At 37.4% G+C, this 19,126-nt stretch overlaps 1 protein-coding gene across 1 annotated transcript in view; it reads left to right on the forward strand.

Moving 5' to 3' along the window:
- SPATA5 (spermatogenesis associated 5) overlaps positions 1 to 19,126 on the forward strand; it is a 347,905-nt gene that overhangs the window by 67,945 nt on the left and 260,834 nt on the right. The window contains exon 11 of the mRNA XM_005691277.3: positions 16,119 to 16,328. Coding sequence (XP_005691334.2) covers positions 16,119 to 16,328 — 210 coding nt within the window. The remainder of the gene's footprint in view (positions 1 to 16,118; positions 16,329 to 19,126) is intronic.

Here is a 19,126-nt window from a genome sequence, read left to right on the forward strand (position 1 = left end):
TCGAGGTTTATTCTGGGGTGTGATGGTTATTTGGAAGTAATTTCATCCTTTTGGGGTTTACCTTTAAATTATCTTAGGTACTCACATCCATCGAGTTGGTGATGCCATCCAGCCACCTCATCCTCTGTCGTCTCCTTCTCCTCCTGCCCCCAATCCCTCCCAGCATCAGAGTCTTTTCCATTGAGTCAACTCTTTGCATCAGGTGGCCAAAGTGTTGGAGTTTCAGCTTTAGCATCAGTCCTTCCAAAGAACACCCAGGACTAATCTCGTTTAGAATGGACTGTTTGGATCTCCTTGCAGTCCAAGGGACTCTCAAGAGTCTTCTCCAACACCACAGTTCAAAATCATCTATTCTTCGGTGCTCAGCTTTCTTCACAGTCCAACTCTCACATCCATACATGACTACTGGAAAAACCATAGCCTTGGACCTTTGTTGGCAAAGTAATGTCTCTGCTTTTGAACTTTGGAAGGAATGATGCTAAAGCTGAAACTCCAGTACTTTGGCCACCTCATGCAAAGAGTTAACTCATTGGAAAAGACTCTGATGCTGGGAGGGATTGGGGGCAGGAGGAGAGGGGACGACAGAGGATGAGATGGCTGGATGGCCTCACCGACTCAGTGGACATGAATTTGAGTGAACTCTGGGAGTGCTGATGGACAGGGAGGCCTGGTGTGCTGCGATTCATGGGGTCGCAGAGTCGAACATGACTGAGTGACTGTACTGAACAGAACTGAGACCAGGCAATGTTTTGTCTGGGGTTAATTTTTCCTTATTAGTGAGCTAAGATCCTTATCAATATCCTACCTGATGCTCTGAATTATGAGGGTCCACTCTGGCTCTTGGGAGTAAGCAGATTTCCTTCTGTTCTCGTTTTTGTTTTTTTCCCTGGCTTCATTGTTTTTTCTCCCAGCATGTATTAATAACTGAATATTTATGGAGACCTTCTTTAGATTTCAGACATTTTCTCTTTATCTACCTCTTTTATCTCTAATACCCTGCTATACCTACTTCTTTGGCTTCCTCATACTCCTAGTTTCATCATTTCATCTCAGGGAGACTGTGGACTCTGCCTAGCTTTCCTCTGTGCTGCTGCAATCTGTGGGCTTTCTCTAGGCAATTAGTTGGGCACAATAATAAGGTTCACCTCATTGTTTCCCTTCTCTCAAGAATCATCTTCCTTCATTGCCTGGTGGCCAGTGTCTTAAGAGTTTGTCACCTTTTTAAATTTTTTTCATTTTCAGACAGAAAGCTGAATCTTCTCTCTTTCTCTTTGGCTGGAAGCAAAGAGCTCTGATTTGGCAGTTTTCAAAAGTCCTATGTTTAATAGTTTATATTTAATCAGGGTGGGGCATAGAATCACTATTTCAGAATCTCATGTCCTCTTTAGAAAAATGCTTTGCAGTTTTTTGTGTAAGTGTTTTTCTTTTCTTAAGTGTAGTAAGAGTGAACATTCTTCTGGTTTTGACTCAATGGAAAGATCAAAGCTTTGAGGTGGATGGAATGTAATGCCAAAGGTGAAAAAGGTAGAAAATTGAGAAAATGTAATTGAAAATTAGCAGATGTCTGAGAACTCCAGTATAAACATGAGACAAATTTAAAGATGCATTTAATTGCTTGAGATAAAGTTTCCCTAATGTTCAGGCCTGTAGATGGGTAGTAGGGGAGTAGGTAGGAATGTGAGTTTTAGGGAATTTTAAGTTGTTTGTAATTTTTTCATCTATCTGTCTTTGTGAGGGTCCTCAAGACTACCCTAGGCTTGATGATTCACTAGGTCTCACTGAACTCAGAAGCTATTATATTCATGCCGTGTCTTGCTAAGTTGCTTCAGTCTTGTCCAATCCTTTGCTACCCTTGTGGACTGTAGCCTACTGGGTTCCTCTGTCCATGGGATTCTCCAAGCAAGAATACTGAAGTGGGTTGCCATGTCCTCCTCCAAGGGATCTTTGCAACCCAGGGATAGAACCCATCTCTTTACGTCTCCTGCAATGGTAAATATGTTCTTTACAGTAGCGCCACCTGGGAAGCCCCATTATAATCATTGTGATGCTTTATTACAGTGAAGAGATACAGATCAAAGTGCTTAAGGGGAAAAGTCACTTGAGATGAATTCTAGGATCAACCAGACACAGGCTTCTAGGTGTACTTTCCCAATGGAATCCATTGGGAATATCACTTAATTCTCCCAGAAACAGTGTGTGACAATATGCATGGAGTGTTATTGACCAGGGAGGCTCACATGAACCTTAGAATCCAGGGTGTTATTGCAGGTCAGTCATGTAGGTATACAGCACCTGCATGTCTGACTTTCACTACTTAGATTCTAGCCCTTCCAGAACAAAAAGGAGTGTCCATAAATCATATTGTCAGGGTAAACTTAGCCTAGTCAAACTGGTAGAGCATACCACAAGGCTTCAGGCATAAAAAACACTCTTAGAGGCAACATATTTAACAAGCCCAGAGAATATCTCCTAGTAGACTGGCCTTTCTTTAAAATGGGCAGGGATTGAACACCCTGATGTTCTGAGTAAGCCTGTCTTGAATACTATTTACTAAATTCCATACTTTGTTTGTATTTCATTAGTTTCTTGTACTGTCCTTTGTCTGAGAATAAATTCTTTATGTAGACAGCCCATCAGCCTAAATTCTGTCTACATAAAGAATTTATTCTCTTCCCAATAGTTCGCCATCTCTAATGTTGTCTCTAATGTGCACAAACTCAGATTTTCCCAGAGACAGCATGGAAAAGAAACCAGAAAGTATGACAGTAACTGGTCAAGTCATAAATGAGGGGCCAAAATGGATCTGTTTTACTAAATTGAGTCTGGTATGATAACCAGTCAAGTATCTCAGTATGACTGGCGTTATGCTCAAATGTTTCTTTCCCTTCTTCAAGATGACTAAAAGCCAGTATTAGGGCCTACAGATGGTTCAGTGTCATTCATTCTCTTTAGTTGCTTGATTCCTACTCATCTTTCCTGCTTGTTTAAAGGTCAGCTCTTCTAGAAAGCTGTACTTGACTCTCCTGGACCCTCTAGTCCTATTATATGCTCTTTTGTGGTATCCCATACAATTTATTGTATAGTTTTTAAATTAAATACTTCAGTTGCTCAGTCGTGTCCGACTCTTTGTGACCCCATATACTGCAACATGCCAGGCCTCCCTGTCCATCACCAACATGCAGAGTTTACTCAAACTCATGTCCATTGAGTCAGTGATGCCAGCCGATCATCTCATCCTCTGTCGTCCCCTTCTCCCACCTTCAATCTTTGCCAACATCAAGGTCTTTTCAAATGAGTCAGTATAAATACTTATTAATTAAATACTTATTTGTTTAATCTACTTCTCCTTTAAGCCTGTAAGCTCCACCCTGGTGGCTCAGATGGTAGAGAATCTGCCTGCAATATAGGAGACCAGGTTCAATCTCAGGTTTGGGAAGATGCCCTGGGGAAGGGAATGGGTACCGACTCCAATATTCTTGCCTGGAGAATTCCATGGACAAAGGAGCCTGGGGGGCTACAGTCCCAAAGAGTCAGATACAGCTGAGTGGCTTTCACTTTCTTACAATGTCTGCTTCTCCTTTTAACCTGTAAGCTCCACAGTCATGGTCCATGTCAGTCTTGTTCATTTTTTGTATCTCACTGTGTATACTGTACCAGTATTCCTAGAGCCTGGCTAAGCACTCAAAGCCTAACAGCCTTTTGCACCAAGATGAATGTATCTGGATGAATGAGTGAATAAATGAGTAAATAAATGAATATTTTATATTAAAGCCTCAGCTAGGTTATCTGTAGGAGTCTGACTTTCTTGTTGACAACTGCAATACAGGAGACCCCCCCATCCTTACCAGAAGTTACAAAAGATGGCACCATTAGGCAACTTCTACTGTAGGATAATTAATTATTGCTCAGCAGTCTTCCACTTACACTTGGTGAGTTCTCTGATACTTGTTTGATCTGTCTCCATGAACTCAGTATATACCTAGGATAAATGTCTTAATTTCTCTAGGCAGCTTCTTTCTCCAGGATTTCTCGTGGCATCTTTCAGCTTGATTCTCAAGTTGATCCTGTCCCACTAATATTCATATCACTGGCTATTACATGTAGCACAGTTAGCAGCCAGGGACCAGCTTTGAGTATAAAGGTAAAATATTTTATTCTTTTTCTAAATATTGCCTATTAAGACTGTGCTGTAAGGATTGTTCCCTAGTATCTCTTTCACTCTTTATAGGGGCTTTCTCCTTACATCTGTTGTCCTCAAATGAAGATATCGGCAGCAATCCTATTTCCCTAACATCTTGGCTCTCTGGCCAGCATTGGTTATTCTCTGCCATGTAAGAACTTCCTTTCTGGTCTATGTCTCAGGACCAAGTTGGGACAGCTTGGGAAATTTGCTGACAAGAGTTTGCTCAGCTTTCTGACAGAGAAGGGCCTCTTCCCTTTGCCTTCTATTTAACAAAACTTGGAGCCTTCCTCAGTGATCAGTGCAAAGAAATAGGGGAAAACAATAGAATGGGAAAGACTAGCGATCTCTTCAAGAAAATTAGAGATACCAAGGGAACATTTCATGCAAAGATGGGCTTGATAAAGGACAGAAATGGTCTGGACCTAACAGAATCAGAAGATATTAAGAAGAGGTGGCAAGAATACGCAGAAAAACTATTCCAAAAATATCTTTAGGACCTAGGTAATCATGATGGTGTGATCACTCACCTAGAGCCAGACATCCTGGAATGTGAAGTCAAATGGGCCTTAGGAAGCATCACTATGAACAAAGCTAGTGGAGGTGATGGAATTCCAGTTGAACTATTTCAAATTCTAAAAGATGATGCTATGAAAGTGCTTTACTCAATATGCCAGCAAATTTGGAAAAGTCAGCAGTGGCCACAGGACTGGAAAAGGTCAGTTTTCATTCCAGTCCTAAAAAAAAGGCAATGCCAAAAAATGCTCAAACTATGGCACAATTGCACTCGTCTCTCACTCTAGGAAAGTAATGCTCAATTTTCTTCAAGTCAGGCTTCAGCAATATGTGAACCGTGAACTTCCAGATGTTCAAGTTGGTTTTAGAAAAGGCAGAACCAGAGATCAAATTGCCAACATTCGCTGGATCATTGAGAAAGCAAGAGAGTTCCAGAAAAACATCTATTTCTGCTTTATTGACTATGCCAAAGTCTTTGTTTGGATCTAAACAAACTGTGGAAAATTTTGAAAGAGATGGGAATACCAGACCACCTGACCTGCCTCTTGAGAAACCTGTATGCAGGTCAGGAAGCAACAGTTAGAACTAGACATGAAACAACAGACTGGTTCCAAATTGGGAAAAGAGTACTTCAAGGCTGTATATTGTCACCCTGCTTATTTAACTTATATGCAGAGTATATCGTGAGAAATGCTGGACTGGATGAAGCATAAGCTGGAATCAAGATTGCCAGGAGAAATATCAATAACCTCAGATATGCAGATGACACCACCCTATGGCAGAAAGTGAAGAAGAACTAAAGAGTCTCTTGATGTAAGTGAAAGAGGAGAGGGAAAACGTTGGCTTAAAGCTCCACATTCAGAAAACTAAGATCATGGCATCTGGTCCCATCACTTCATGGCAGATAGATGGGGAAACAGTACAAACAGTGTCAGACTTTATTTTGGGGGGGCTCCAAAATCATTGCAGATGGTGATTGCAGCCATGAAATTAAAAGACGCTTACTCCTTGGAAGGAAAGTTATGACCAGCCTAGGCAGCATATTGAAAAGCAGAGACATTACTTTGCCAACAAAGTCTATGGTTTTTCCAGTGGTCATGTATGGATGTGAGAGTTGGACTATAAAGAAAGCTGAGCACCAAAGAATTGATGCTTTGAACTGTGGTGTTGGAGAAGACTCTCAAGTCCCTTGGACTGCAAGGAGATCCAACCAGTCCATTCTAAAGGAAATCAATCCTGAATATTCACTGGGAGGACTGATGCTGCAGCTGAAACTCCAGTACTTTGGCCACCTGACACGGAGAGCTGACTCACTTGAAAAGACCCTGATGGTAGGAAAGATTGAGGGCAGGAGGAGAAGGGAATGACAGAGGATGAGATGGTTGGAGGGTATCACCGACTGAATGAACATGAGTTTGGGTAAACTCTGGGAGTTTGTGATGGACAGGGAGGCCTGGTGTGCTGTGGTTCATGGGGTCGCAAAGGGTCGGATACAACTGAGCAACTGAACTGAACTGAACTGGAGCATCCCTTTAGCCAGTCTTGGCAGGAGATTTTTCTCTTCATGTATGCAAACATTTTTATTATCAGGCAACCATCAAAAGAGATCAGAAGAAATGGTCTGAATTTATGACCCAACTATTTGGATAGATGTGGGCTAGAAAATGGTTCACAAAACATATGTATGGCCCAACACTTTTACATGTTGGCAACATTTTTGACTACATCTGACCACATGTGTTGGTTAATTCCTAACTCCCTAAATCTCTCCTATTTTTCCCATCTCACCTCCTATAATCTATTTTCTTGTCATTTCTACTCTTCTGCCACTTTTTAAAAAAAATATAGCACAAATGAAATGTGCGTCTGCTTATTTATTTATTCCCATACCAAACATTGAGCATCTATAATGTACAGACACTGTGTTAGGAAGGTCCTAGTGATAGATACACACACAACAAAAGAACCCTTCTGTTTGGTTATTATTCACTCATATCACAGACACCCAAAGAAAAATAATCTGAACAAAACTTAAAAAAAAAAAATCTTTGCTATTTGAAACTTTTCTGGGCCTTTTATATTATTTCTTTTAGTTTTGGGGCATTTGGTCGTATATTACATGTGGCTGATTTAAAATTCACTTGAGAAACTTGTGTACATGTGCTTCTTTGGTCCCGGGACTAGGGGCCCAATCAGCAGAAGTCCCAGTCTTTTTCTGCTGTTTCTGTATGTTTCATGTATTTTAGCCATATTTTTATCTTTTCCCTATTGTGCTATGCCATAGTAAGAATGGCAGAGGTTAGTAAGTTTCCTTAAATAATCAAAGAATTTTTTGCTGAATGCAGTTAAATTATTCAAGGAATTTGGTGAATTAGCAAAAATATAAAATATTTTAATGAGACATGAAGAATTTTCTAAGTGAACCTTTGTCATTTTCATGATGTGAGTTTTATTGTTTTTATAAAGAATATTGCTGCAATTGGGTTTTTTTTGTCTCGTTAAGTTTCCATTTTTTTTGGTGAGACTTTTCATTGTTTATCAGACAAAAGTAAGTTGTTTTTTAAAAGCTCATTTTGGAAATAGTTAACCATTTTTAAGTTGAAGTAAGGCATAAAGTTTTTTGATGTAAGGGCGACTTATTTACATAATTATTATATTTGTAAGTTTGACTTCAGGATAGCCAGCTCTCTGAGCACAGATCATAGTAGACTCATTAAAGTGTGATTGTAATGTAAATGATGTTTTAGAAATTGAACTCAAGTTTTAATATAACCTCTTAACTGATCAAGAAATCTATAGTTTGAAATTTGGTTACAGAATTTGCCTTGAAGTTGATCATTATTGCCATGGTTTTTGGAATATCTTTTTATTTACTGGCATAGTTCCTTTCTTCTTTACCTTAATGTTTTCCTTTATTAATTAGAATTAGAGAACCATCTGGCTCCCATAACTTTTATGTTTCAATGAGATTCTCAAATGTGATTTACTCAACAACAAAATCACTCAGATTAGTAGCAGTTTGTAATTATTAGCAAAGTTCTGGTGTACAGTTTCTTATATTCTTTCTCATCTACTATTTTTTAGCAGTTCTTTCCTGTGAAACTGTTAGGTATTTCAACCTAGCAACCTGATGCAAAATGGAAGCAGGAAAACAGGAAAAGCTGAGTCAAGGGAGAAAAGAGAAGGGAAAAAACACTCCATGATCAGCCCCTTTCACCACCTTGTACAAGGCCTTTCTCCGTATTTTTATTTGCCTTATGCTCCACTCTCCTTTTACTTTTCAGAGTCCTCATGTAGTTGGGTTTTGTACTTTGTCTGAAATTTGTATTTTTAATCAGTGGGGCTGGGAGACAGAGGCTATATATGGTTTATGGTACTATAGTGGAACTGGAACTTAGACTTGTCTTTCCAGAAACCTCAAAATAACGTTCATTTATTTGAGGTTTTTTTATTAGGGCATAGTTGCTTTACTCAGTCCTGTCCAACTCTTTGTGACCCCATGGACCATGGCATTCTCTAGGCCAGGATACTGGAGTGGGTAGCCTTTCTCTTCTCAAGGGGATCTTTCCAACTCAGGGATCAAAGCCAGGTCTCCTGCATTACAGGCGGATTCTTTACTAGCTGAGCCACAAGGGAAGCCCCCACAATGTTGATGAGTTTTTGCTCTACAGCAAAGCGAATCAGTTGTACATATATCCAGTCTTTTTTAGATTTTCTTCCCCTTTAGGTCACCACAGATCACTGAGTAGAGTTCCCTGTGATATACAATAGGTTCTCATACACAGTAATGTAATGTCAATCCCAGTCTCCCAGTTTGTCCCACCCTGCTTCTTCCTTTGAAAACCATAGGTTTGTTTTCTACATCTGTGACTCTGTTTTTGCTTATAAATAGGTTCATCTGTGCCATTTTTCTAGATTCCATATATGAATGATATTATACAGTAGTTGTTTTTCTCTTTCTGACTTACTTCATTCTGTACCTCAATCTCTAGGTCCGTCTACATCTCTGCAAATGGCACTATTTCTTTCCTTTTTATGGCTGAGTAATATTTCATTGTACATATGTACCACATCTTCTTTATCCATCCTTCTTTCAACAGTCATTTAGGTTCCTTCCATGTTTTCTTCACTGTAATAATGCTGCAATGAACATCAGGGTGTATACATCCTTTCGAATTGCAGTTTTCTCCAAATATATGTCAATGAGTGGGATTGCTGGGTCAGATGGTAACTCTATGAATATTTTTAGTTTTTTACTGTTTTCCATAGTGATTGTACCAATTTACATTACCACCAACCAACAGTGTAGGATTGTTCTCTTTTTTTCCCATCCTCTCCAGCATTTATCCTTTGTAGATTTTTTGGTGATGGCCATTTTGACCAGTGTGAAGTGATATCTCATTGTGGTTTTGATTTGCATTTCTGTAATAATTAGTGATGGTGAGCCTCTTTTCGTGTGTTTGTTGGCCATCTGTCTTCTTTGGTGAAATGTCTGTTTAGGTCTTCCACCCATTTTTGGATCGGGTCTTTGTTTTTTTTTTTAATACTGAACTGCATGAATTGTCGCTATATTTTGGAGATTAATCCCTTATCAGCTGCTTCGTTTGCAGATATTTTCTCCCATTCTGGCAGTTGTCAGTTGTCTCTTCATTTTATTTTAGAATTATTTTTTAAAGCAGGAGGAAAAGTATTTTGTCTTTTCACCATATAAAGCTAATGGCTTTCACTTATTTTTACTTTGATGTAAGAATACTTTTTAAACACTGCTTCCTAAATTTGATTTGTCTCATTAAAGAAGCATCTGGAACTTTTTTTTCTTTTGAATCTTGGAAGTTAGTTTTCTAAGCTTATCTTTCTGCATTATGTAGTATCCCTAGTTATTTGCTATATTTATGATTTCTTATCAAATTAAATGTATCTTAAATACTTGAATTGTCAAGAAGCTGGTGTATGACCCAGCAGAGAATTTGGAACAGGTGCCAGCCCACTTGCTAGGTGCCTGGCTTCTTGTCCTTATGTCGGGACTTGTTAGTGTGCAAGAACAAAGTGAAAAGCACTCTTTGTTGCCATATATTCTATAAAAATTAACACTTTGAAAAGAATTTTTGTTCCTGGCAGTGTAATACTTGGCACATAGCAAATAAGAGAATCTTGAATCACAGGTATATAAGAACACTGTCAGTTCCTCTGGAGCTACTGAATTCTTTTTTCATAGTCATTTTTCTTGTTCCTTAATTTTTATTTTGTCCTCTTGAAAATTGTCTGTAAAAGTTTTTTTTTGTTTTGTTTTAACGTGATCATCAGGTCTTCTGGCTTCTGTAGATGTGCAGTTTGAACTGAGTTTTTGTTTGTACAGTTTGAATTGAGTTTTTTTGGGTGGGGGGTGTTTTTGGATTCGTGTCAATGTTGGATGCTTGTTCAGGAAGTACTTATTTGGGAGGGGCATTTCCCTTTGGGAAATTTATTTCACTGTTCTGTGCTCATTTGACAGCTGTTCCTTCACTTCTAACTTTATTACTAATTTAAAATGTTATAAAGCCATATGTGAGCAGCGGTTCACCATTTTCATCAGAACGAAATAAGACAGAAAGGACCCAAATATTATCAGGAATGATTTATGTTAGATTGTAGGAATAAACTCCTCTTAAAATCTAATTATTATTAAGACTCATTGATTAGCCTTATAAAATGAAGTTTAATATAATTTTAATCTTTTTTCCTTTATAGTAATGCAGATAACCGCAGTCTCTTCTAAGAATTAGTGTAGAAGCCTCTCCTCCCCATCTTCCCAGTTTTAATCCCCACTCTACCTTATAACCACAGTCCTCTTCTGGAGATCTGATCACGTCATTTTCCTTATTAAGTTGCTCTCCATTGCTCTCAGGATAAAGTATAAATTTCTTGATGTTTTATGCATCTTCAGTGTTTTTTTTTTTCCTTTTTACACTTTCTCTTTTCCATGGCATTTGCTGTTATTTTCAGCCGTTCATCAGATCCCACTTCATATGTCACTTCTGAAAAGCTTTTCTTAACCATCCATTTAAACTCTGTGACTACATAGAGGTACATATGCTACATTTTAGCATATACCAGGCTTTATAGTAATTACATAACTGTGGAAATATGCCTTTTTAAGGAAATATTCCATCAAGTCAGAAACTCAATATGGACAAGTATTATTTTGTTCCTAGAAACTAGCATAATATGAATAGGCATTTAAACACATTTAATAGATTGATTGATGTTTTGCAGATGACTTTGCGTCTATTTTCCTGAAAGGCCAGAGTTTCTGATATAACTTCCTGCTTTCCTGCGAGTCTTAAACTTATCTTTATCTTTTTACTCTCCTTCTCTGTCATTGCTTGGGAGGATAAATACTTCACTGAAATATAAAATGGAAAACATAAGTGCAGTAGAAGTAGAGGAATATGAACTATCTTTCAAGAAGTTTAGCAGTGAGAAAGAAGGGGAAAACAGATGTTAAGTAGAAATAATATCAACGTAAGTTTGCTTTGAAGCATAGGGAGAAATGGGAAATATTTGTAGTCTGAGGAAAAAATACAGATTCATGTTGATGTATGGCAGAGGCCATCACAGTATTCTAAAGTAATTATGCTTCAATTTAAATAAGTAATTTTTAAAATATATATATAATTAAAGCAGGAATAGAGAGAGACAACTGGTGAAGCAAGAGACCCCAAACATCAGGAGATAGGAAGGGGATGGCTTTGTTTCACTTCAGGGCAATGGACCAGCACTTTGGTATAGACGACTAGGCCATGCAGTGACCTTGTTGTTTTGGCCTGTTGCATTTCCAGTGAACACTGAATTTTCTGGTAAGAGCATCTTAGTTTTTCTTGAGAAACAAGCCTTCTCTAGCTTTTGGTCCAGCTGACACTGATTACTTCTATTCTATGATCTGTAACTAAAGAGATTATTTTTATGCTGTGGATTTCCTTATCTTATATTTTGGTGATTTCCATGTATGTTTCATGGAGGTGCTTCAGGAGTTTAATATCTGATATTGGGTTCTTTTAAGTGATTCTTTTTAAAGATTTTTTGAAAGGCTGATTAAAAACAAAATATACTCAAATGTATTAAATTTTATCATATTGAAGATTATCAGATTATATTTCTAGTTATAGTTTCATATAAATCTGAGAAAACCATTTTCCTCACCATTTATAAGCATACCATTGAATTTTGTTTTAAATGCTATTGATTAGGAAGGATGTAATTCTATACTAACTTTTAAGAAAATTCTATCTGTATATGTGTGCTTATGTAAATTTTTGTTATTCAGTCGCTAAGTTGTGTCTGACTCTTAGCAACCCCGTGAACTGCAGCACACCAGGCTTCCCTATCCTTCACTGTCTCCCTGAGTTTGCTCAGACTCATGTCCATTGAGTCACTAATGGTTATCTCATCCTTTGTCACCCCCTTATCTTGCCCTCAGTCTTTCCCAGCATCAGGGTCTTTTCCAATGAGTTGGTTCTTTGTATCACGTAGCCAAATTATTGGAAGTTCAGCTTCAGCACAGGTTCTTCCAATGAATGTTCAAGGTTGATTTCCTTTAGGATTGAGTGGTTTGATCTCCTCACTCTCCAAGATCTCCTCACTGTCACTCTCAAGAGCCTTCTCCAGCACCGCAGTTATAAAGTGTCAATTATTTGGTGCTCAGCCTTCTTTATGGTCCAACTTTCACATCCATACATGAATACTGGAAAACCATAGCTTTGATTATATGGACTTTTATCGGCAAAGTGATGTCTCTGCTGTTTAATACACTGTCTAGGTTTGTCAAAGCTATTCTTCTAAGGAGCAAGCATTCTGCTAAAGGCTTTCCTGGTGGCTCAGACAGTAAAGAATCTGCCTGCAACACAGGAGACCTGGGTTCCATCGCTGGGTCAGAAAGATCCCCTGGAGAAGGGAATGGTTACCCACTCCAGTATTCTTGACTGGAAAATTCCATGGATAGAAGAACTTGCCAGCCTGCAGTCCATGGGGTTGCAAAAAGTCAAAGATGACTGAGTGAATAACACTTTCATTTTTTCAAATATTCTTCTGTAGTATTCAAGGTATAACTCAAATATGCTTCAAGGCATGGTATAGCTGCTCCTCATGGAGCATGTTCTCCAACGGAATATGCTGTTCTCATTGCATAGGTACGATAATTGCCTAGTAACAACTGAATGGGTATCATGCAGCATCATATCATTTGAAGTCATAAAAGTTGCTTCTCTGACTTACGTGTTTATGATAGTTATAAACACAGCTTTTATCCATTAGATAACATACATACCCTCCCTCTCTATATGCATGTTTGCATGTGTGTATGCACGTATGTGTGTGCTGTGTGTACATATATATGCCACTTCTAAAAGGGATAAAAATAAAAACTACTGATTGAATTAAGCAAATATCCAATAACCACATTGCCAGATCTACTGATCATTTCTTCTTAATTATCTCTAGTTTCTGATCTGTAAATTTTTTGATAGTTGTTGACTACCATCAACAACTACCCCTCAGGGTATGACAACTCTGCTGTATTCCTGCTTATAGCAGGCTTTGGCTACACAAATAATAGTTGCTGTCTGTGATAAACAATCACTTGGGTTCCACTGATAATAGCTACATGTTTTTAAGGTAGTAAGAGCATGTGTACTAATCTTAGGTTTAATTTTAGTTTTATTAATTGGTGAAATCAGCAATCAGTTAGGAAAAACAAAGACAAAGTAAAACCCAAGGCTGATGATGCTTCTGGGAAATATACACATATTCCTCATGCCTTTAAAATGGATGAACTGGTTGAAATAGCAAACGGCGTTAAGATTGTTTTTCTGGTTCGGTCATGCGGTTGTGTCCTACTCTTAGAGACCCCATGGACTACAGCACAGCAGGCTTCCCTGTCCTTCACTATCTCCCAGAGTTTGCCTAAACTCATGTCCATTGAATTGTTAATGACATTAGGTATTAAGAGACCTAAAATGTTCATGCCTTTTAATCTAGTAATCTCACTTGTTGAAATAAATCCCAAGAAAGCAATTTAGAAAAAAAAAAAAATTAAATCTTATCTCAGTGTTATGGTCAATAAGACAGAATTATCCTGGTTCTGTGTACAAAAAACAAAAACAACAGAAAGAAAGAAAGAAAGAAAGAGAGAAAGTGAAGTCGCTCAGTCATGTCTGACTTTTTGCGACCCCATGCACTGAAGCCTACCAGGCTCCTCCGTCCGTGGGATTCTCCAGGCAAGAATACTGGAGTGGGTTGCCATTTCCTTCTCCAGGGGATCTTCCCGATCCAGGGATCAAACCCAAGTCTCCACATTGCAGGCAGATGCCTTAACCTCTGAGCCACCAGGGAAGCCACAGAATCCGCCCCCACTCCGCCCCGCCAAAAATGCAAATTTGTTTGGAAAAAATAATCTTTACCTGATAGTAACAAACAAAACCTATCTCTTTTTTATGTTTCTATCAATAGATTATTTGTTTCTGACTTTTCTTCCTCTTTCTTTTCCTCTTTCCTCTTAAATGTAGGTAGTATCCATCGACCTTCCTTTTACCCACATCTCTCTTATCATGGTTGGCAATTTTAGTTGATCTCATGGTTTCTATTGTTTGTAGGTGGATAACTCTGAAATCCAACATTTCAACCCTATTATCTTTCCAGAGTTCCATTTGTGACACATATTCGACTCCATTTGTGATATATATTCAATTGTGAATATATGCAACTCTGTTCAGTTCAGTTCAGTCGCTCAGTCGTGTCTGACTCTTTGTGACCCCATGAATCGCAGCATGCCCGGCCTCCCTGTGTATCCCCCCAAAACTCTTACTTTCTCACCTACCAATCATTTTTACTGTGGTCTATATTCTTACCAATCCATCTTGAAATCTTTAGCTTCACATTCTCCTTCTTTCTTCCACTGCCTTCATAATCCTCAGCTGTAGACCTGCAGTATTTTTCTGGTGTGTCTTCATCATTTCCATGTGATTACTGTAGTTCAGGCTTGCCTTTTTTTGGTGGGGGGCAAGGTGCTTCCCTGGTCACTCAGCTGGTAAAGAATCTGCCTGCATTACAGGAGACCCTGGTTTAATTCCTGGTCAGGAAGTTTTCCTGGAGAAGGGACAGGCTACCCACTCCAGTATTCTTGGGCTTTCCTGGTGGCTCTGCAGTGCAGGAGACCTGGGTTTGATCCCTGGGTTGGGAAGATCCCCTGGAGAAGGCCAAGGCAACCCACTCCAGTATTCTGGCCTGGAGAATTCCATGGACTGTATAGTCCATGCATAAAGAATTGTACAGGCCTGAGCACGTTCATTTTCACTTTACTTTTTTTTTTTAAGTATGTTTGTGATAGATCCTTAATTGTTCTCTCTGAAGACACCCTCCTCTCCAGTGAATCTTGTCAGAGAAGTCTTTCTGAAGCACAGATCAAAGCATATTGCTTTCTAGATTAAAAACCTTCAAAGACTTCTTATGAATAAAGAGATTCTTGAGCTCCATCTAGTCTTCAAGGTTATCCACTAGATGGCTTGAATTTGCTTTTTTTTTTAGAAAAAAGAACTTTCTTTTCTTTTTTGACTTCCCTCTCAAGTCTTTTTTTCTCTCATGTTCTTCATGTTTCCTTCTGAGCCTTTCATAATTTTTTGGCTTCTACCTAACCATTTCCCTATTTTCATATTTCTGGATTTCATCCATGCTTCAAGAGTTGGCTTTCAGATTTACCTTCCAGCTGGGAATAATCTTTTCTTCCTAGGAACTCCCAAAGGATTTTTCTGTTTCTTTGTCATTGTGCTTAGTATACTTTGCATTGTACTATGGTTGTTTATATGTGTGTTACTGATATTTGTTAAGTTCTTTAGGATCTGAATTTATGTCTCATCTATTTCTTGTGTACTTTATATGGTATGTAACATACATTTATTAAGTAAATAAACATAAAGAGCTCTCTTGTTTGGGGAACATTTTGAGAAGAACAAAATTTTGAGGATTCTTATTAATATACCAAAGGCAGAAAAGATTATATGTTCCATAAGGACCTACAGAAGTATATTTGAAAGTAATTTTGCTTTCAAGAAAATATTTTTTGCTTTCAAGAAAAGAAATATAAGAAATTAGATATGTAGATTTGACCATGAATCACTGATTCAAACTATTTTCAGATGAAAGCTAGTTTTTAAAGGCATGTAGAATAGAATATAGACTTAACAGTATATTAAATTGTTTAAACAGTTACTTATACAAGTAAGACTTGCAAGCAGTAACATTTTGGTTTTCTTTAGTATTTCTATAATACGCAGCTCACATTTTATAAACTCCTAGTTCTTGTTGAAAATTTTTTAAGGAAATTATTGATTTTTAAATAGTTCTGTTTTCTTCCTTGTATACATATGTTTTAAATTTTTTCTTTGTTTCACAGGTATCCTGGTCAGATATAGGAGGACTGGAAAATGTCAAGCTGAAACTAAAACAGGCTGTGGAATGGCCCTTGAAACATCCTGAGTCTTTCACCCAAATGGGTATTCAGCCACCCAAAGGAGTTCTTTTGTATGGGCCACCTGGATGCTCTAAAACAATGATTGCAAAGGCTTTGGCCAATGAGAGTGGACTGAATTTCCTGGCTATAAAGGTAGGTTTAAGTTTATTAAACTGTTTCTCTCTCTCCAGCAGCCCACCCCCCCCCACCCCCAATTCCTACCCTTAGGAGAGCATGGACCACCCTCTTAAGGAGTAGTTGAATTTTTTTTTTTTTTTTGCAGTTAATGGCAATATAATATAGGGAGATGAGAGATAAATAAATTAGTGCCTATAATCAGCAAATCATGGTTTAGTTTCTTGATTTTCAGTATTTCTTATGCTCACCCATATGTAATAGAAACCGATTTTCTTTTTTTTCTACATTTTTAAATTGTGCTAATCACTTTTGCTGACCCATGACTTAAATATGAATTTAATTATGAATTTAATAAATTTAATATTTATAAACATAATAGTTTCAAAGAACTCAGATACTTTATATGGAAAAAATAAATTAAAATATTTTTCTAGTCAGAAGGTATATATTCTGAAACATACACACACATATTGTTTGTTCACTGCATGCTAAGTTGGTTCAGTTGTGTCTGACTGTGCAACCCCATGGACTCTAGCCTGCCATGCTTCTCTGTCCATGGGATTTCCCAGTCAAGAATACTGGAGTGGGTTGCCATGCCCTCCTCCAGGATATGTACACACACACACGTACACACACACGTATGTATATAAAGCCTTAAATTCATCTCTGTAGACTTTATCACAGAAATACATATTTAAATATGTTAACCAACAAAGTCATTTAGGGAAAAGACACATGATAATTTATTTTGCTGTTGTCAGGGAATTTTTTTCATAATAAAATGTTTTCTGTCTTAAAACATTGAAATCATTGGCAGTTTTCGCAGTTAGTTTAGTATAAACATTTCAGAAGGTCAGTCTTTTATTAATACTTTACTGTTGATTCTTGAACACCCTAAGTTTGAACTGTGTGGTTTCAATTATACAAAGGTTTTTTTTTTTTTTTTTTTAACGGTAAATACTATGATATTACATTATCTATGGTGGATTGAATTGGCGGATATGGGGGAACTGTGTATATGAAGTTATAGTAAGTTATACTTAGATTGCATGGATGATCAGAGCCCTCACCCCCTCATTTTTCAAGGATCAGCTGTACTTTTTGTGGAATGTTATTTAGATGTATTTAGGCTGTTTTCTTTTTAAGAATCAGTATCATCACAGTCACTAGTGTTTGCCTGTTTTTTTTCATCTTGTCGAAGATATTGGATATGGATTTGGAGAGGAGACCATTTTCACTATGATTAGTTATGCTGACTCACAACCATAGTTTTAAGGGTTGCAGTTTTAAATGTTGGAGTAATGAGTGATTTTGAAATTTCCAGAGACATCTTGATTTCTCTTTGGTCCTTGTTCTCTTATCTTGTGAACATGGCCATTTTATTGGCATTTCCTCCTTTTTTTTTTCCCCTGTCATCTTCATTTCTCTATGCTTACCTTCCACAACTGTATAGTCATAATTTTTGAATTTTTCCTGTGTACTGGATACCTGAAACTTATTTAATGAGGACTTAGCTCACAGTTATTTACACTTGAATATCAAGGAAGAAAAAGCATATATATTTCCTTACAAATTAGTATCTCACTCTTTTGTGATTGAAAATAACAGTTGCTACCAGGACTGCTTTCTGGCCTACCCTAGGATTACTTAGAAATATATTTATTACAATTTTTGACTATGAAACCTTTCATAACTTTATAGTTTCACTTTGGTCTTTTTTCATGGTAAGAAAATAGTGAAAAGATTTTTTGTAAGGTTTATCTTGGACACTGTTCATATAAAATAACCATGTGTTAACTTATAAATGCCTTTCACTAAGTATTTAATTCTTTTAGGTCACATACACAAAAGATACATGATGTTAAGAAATTTTCTTCATAAGTTGAGTTTGTATTTTCTTAGAGAGGGTTACATATCCTACTTATTAATTTTTATTTAACGTGGACTTTTATTCATTATACAATTTCGTGTACTTTGAAGGTATTAATCAATTTTTGAATCTGGGTGGAGGATATAGTTAATGAACAATGGATGTTCATTTACTGTTCTTTCAGATTTTCCTATCTGTTTAAAAATTACAAAAGAAAAAATTAAGAACACAAAAATAACTTGCTTTTCTATGCATTTTCATTGGTTCTTTCATCTTGGTCTGATGAATTTATGAGAAAAGTTAAAGTAGCTATGGGCTTCCCAGGTGGCGCTAGTGGTAAAGAACCTGCCTGCCAATGCAGGCGACATAAGAGATGTGGATTTGATTCCTGGGTCGGGAAGATCCCCTGGAGGAGGACAGGGAAACCCACTTCAGTGTTCTTGCCTGGAGAATCCCCATGGACAGAGGAGCCTGGCGGGCTACAGTCCACAGGGTCACACAGAGTTGAACACAACTGAAGCGACTTAGCATGCACAAAATAGCTGTATCATATAGTTTATGTATGAGGAAATCAAGTTAAAGAAGTTAGGGATTCATGTTGTATTCTTGCAAGTTTTATTTTCCTGTGAAAAAGTTGTCTCGTTTTCAAAATAGATATTTGTTTTCTATGAGATTTAAATATTATAATTAAATTTGAACTTACTGCAGTGACAAATCTTACACATTTTGAAAGTGACCAGAAAAAAATAGATACCGATATTGGGAGACCTAAGTGTTTTGGATATATTGGAAAGAATAAATTCCCTAACACTTTTTGCAATGGTGATTACCTTTAATTTCCAAGATATAGAGTTTTAAAACTTTAAATGTTTCTTTCTGTTAGTTTATGAAAGAACCCTTTAGCTCCCCCTGTGCATCTTTTCTAAACAGTGATTACAAGATT

This window comes from Capra hircus, chromosome 17, assembly GCF_001704415.2.
Source record: "Capra hircus breed San Clemente chromosome 17, ASM170441v1, whole genome shotgun sequence".
In the NCBI taxonomy this organism is placed as follows: Eukaryota; Metazoa; Chordata; class Mammalia; order Artiodactyla; family Bovidae; genus Capra; species Capra hircus.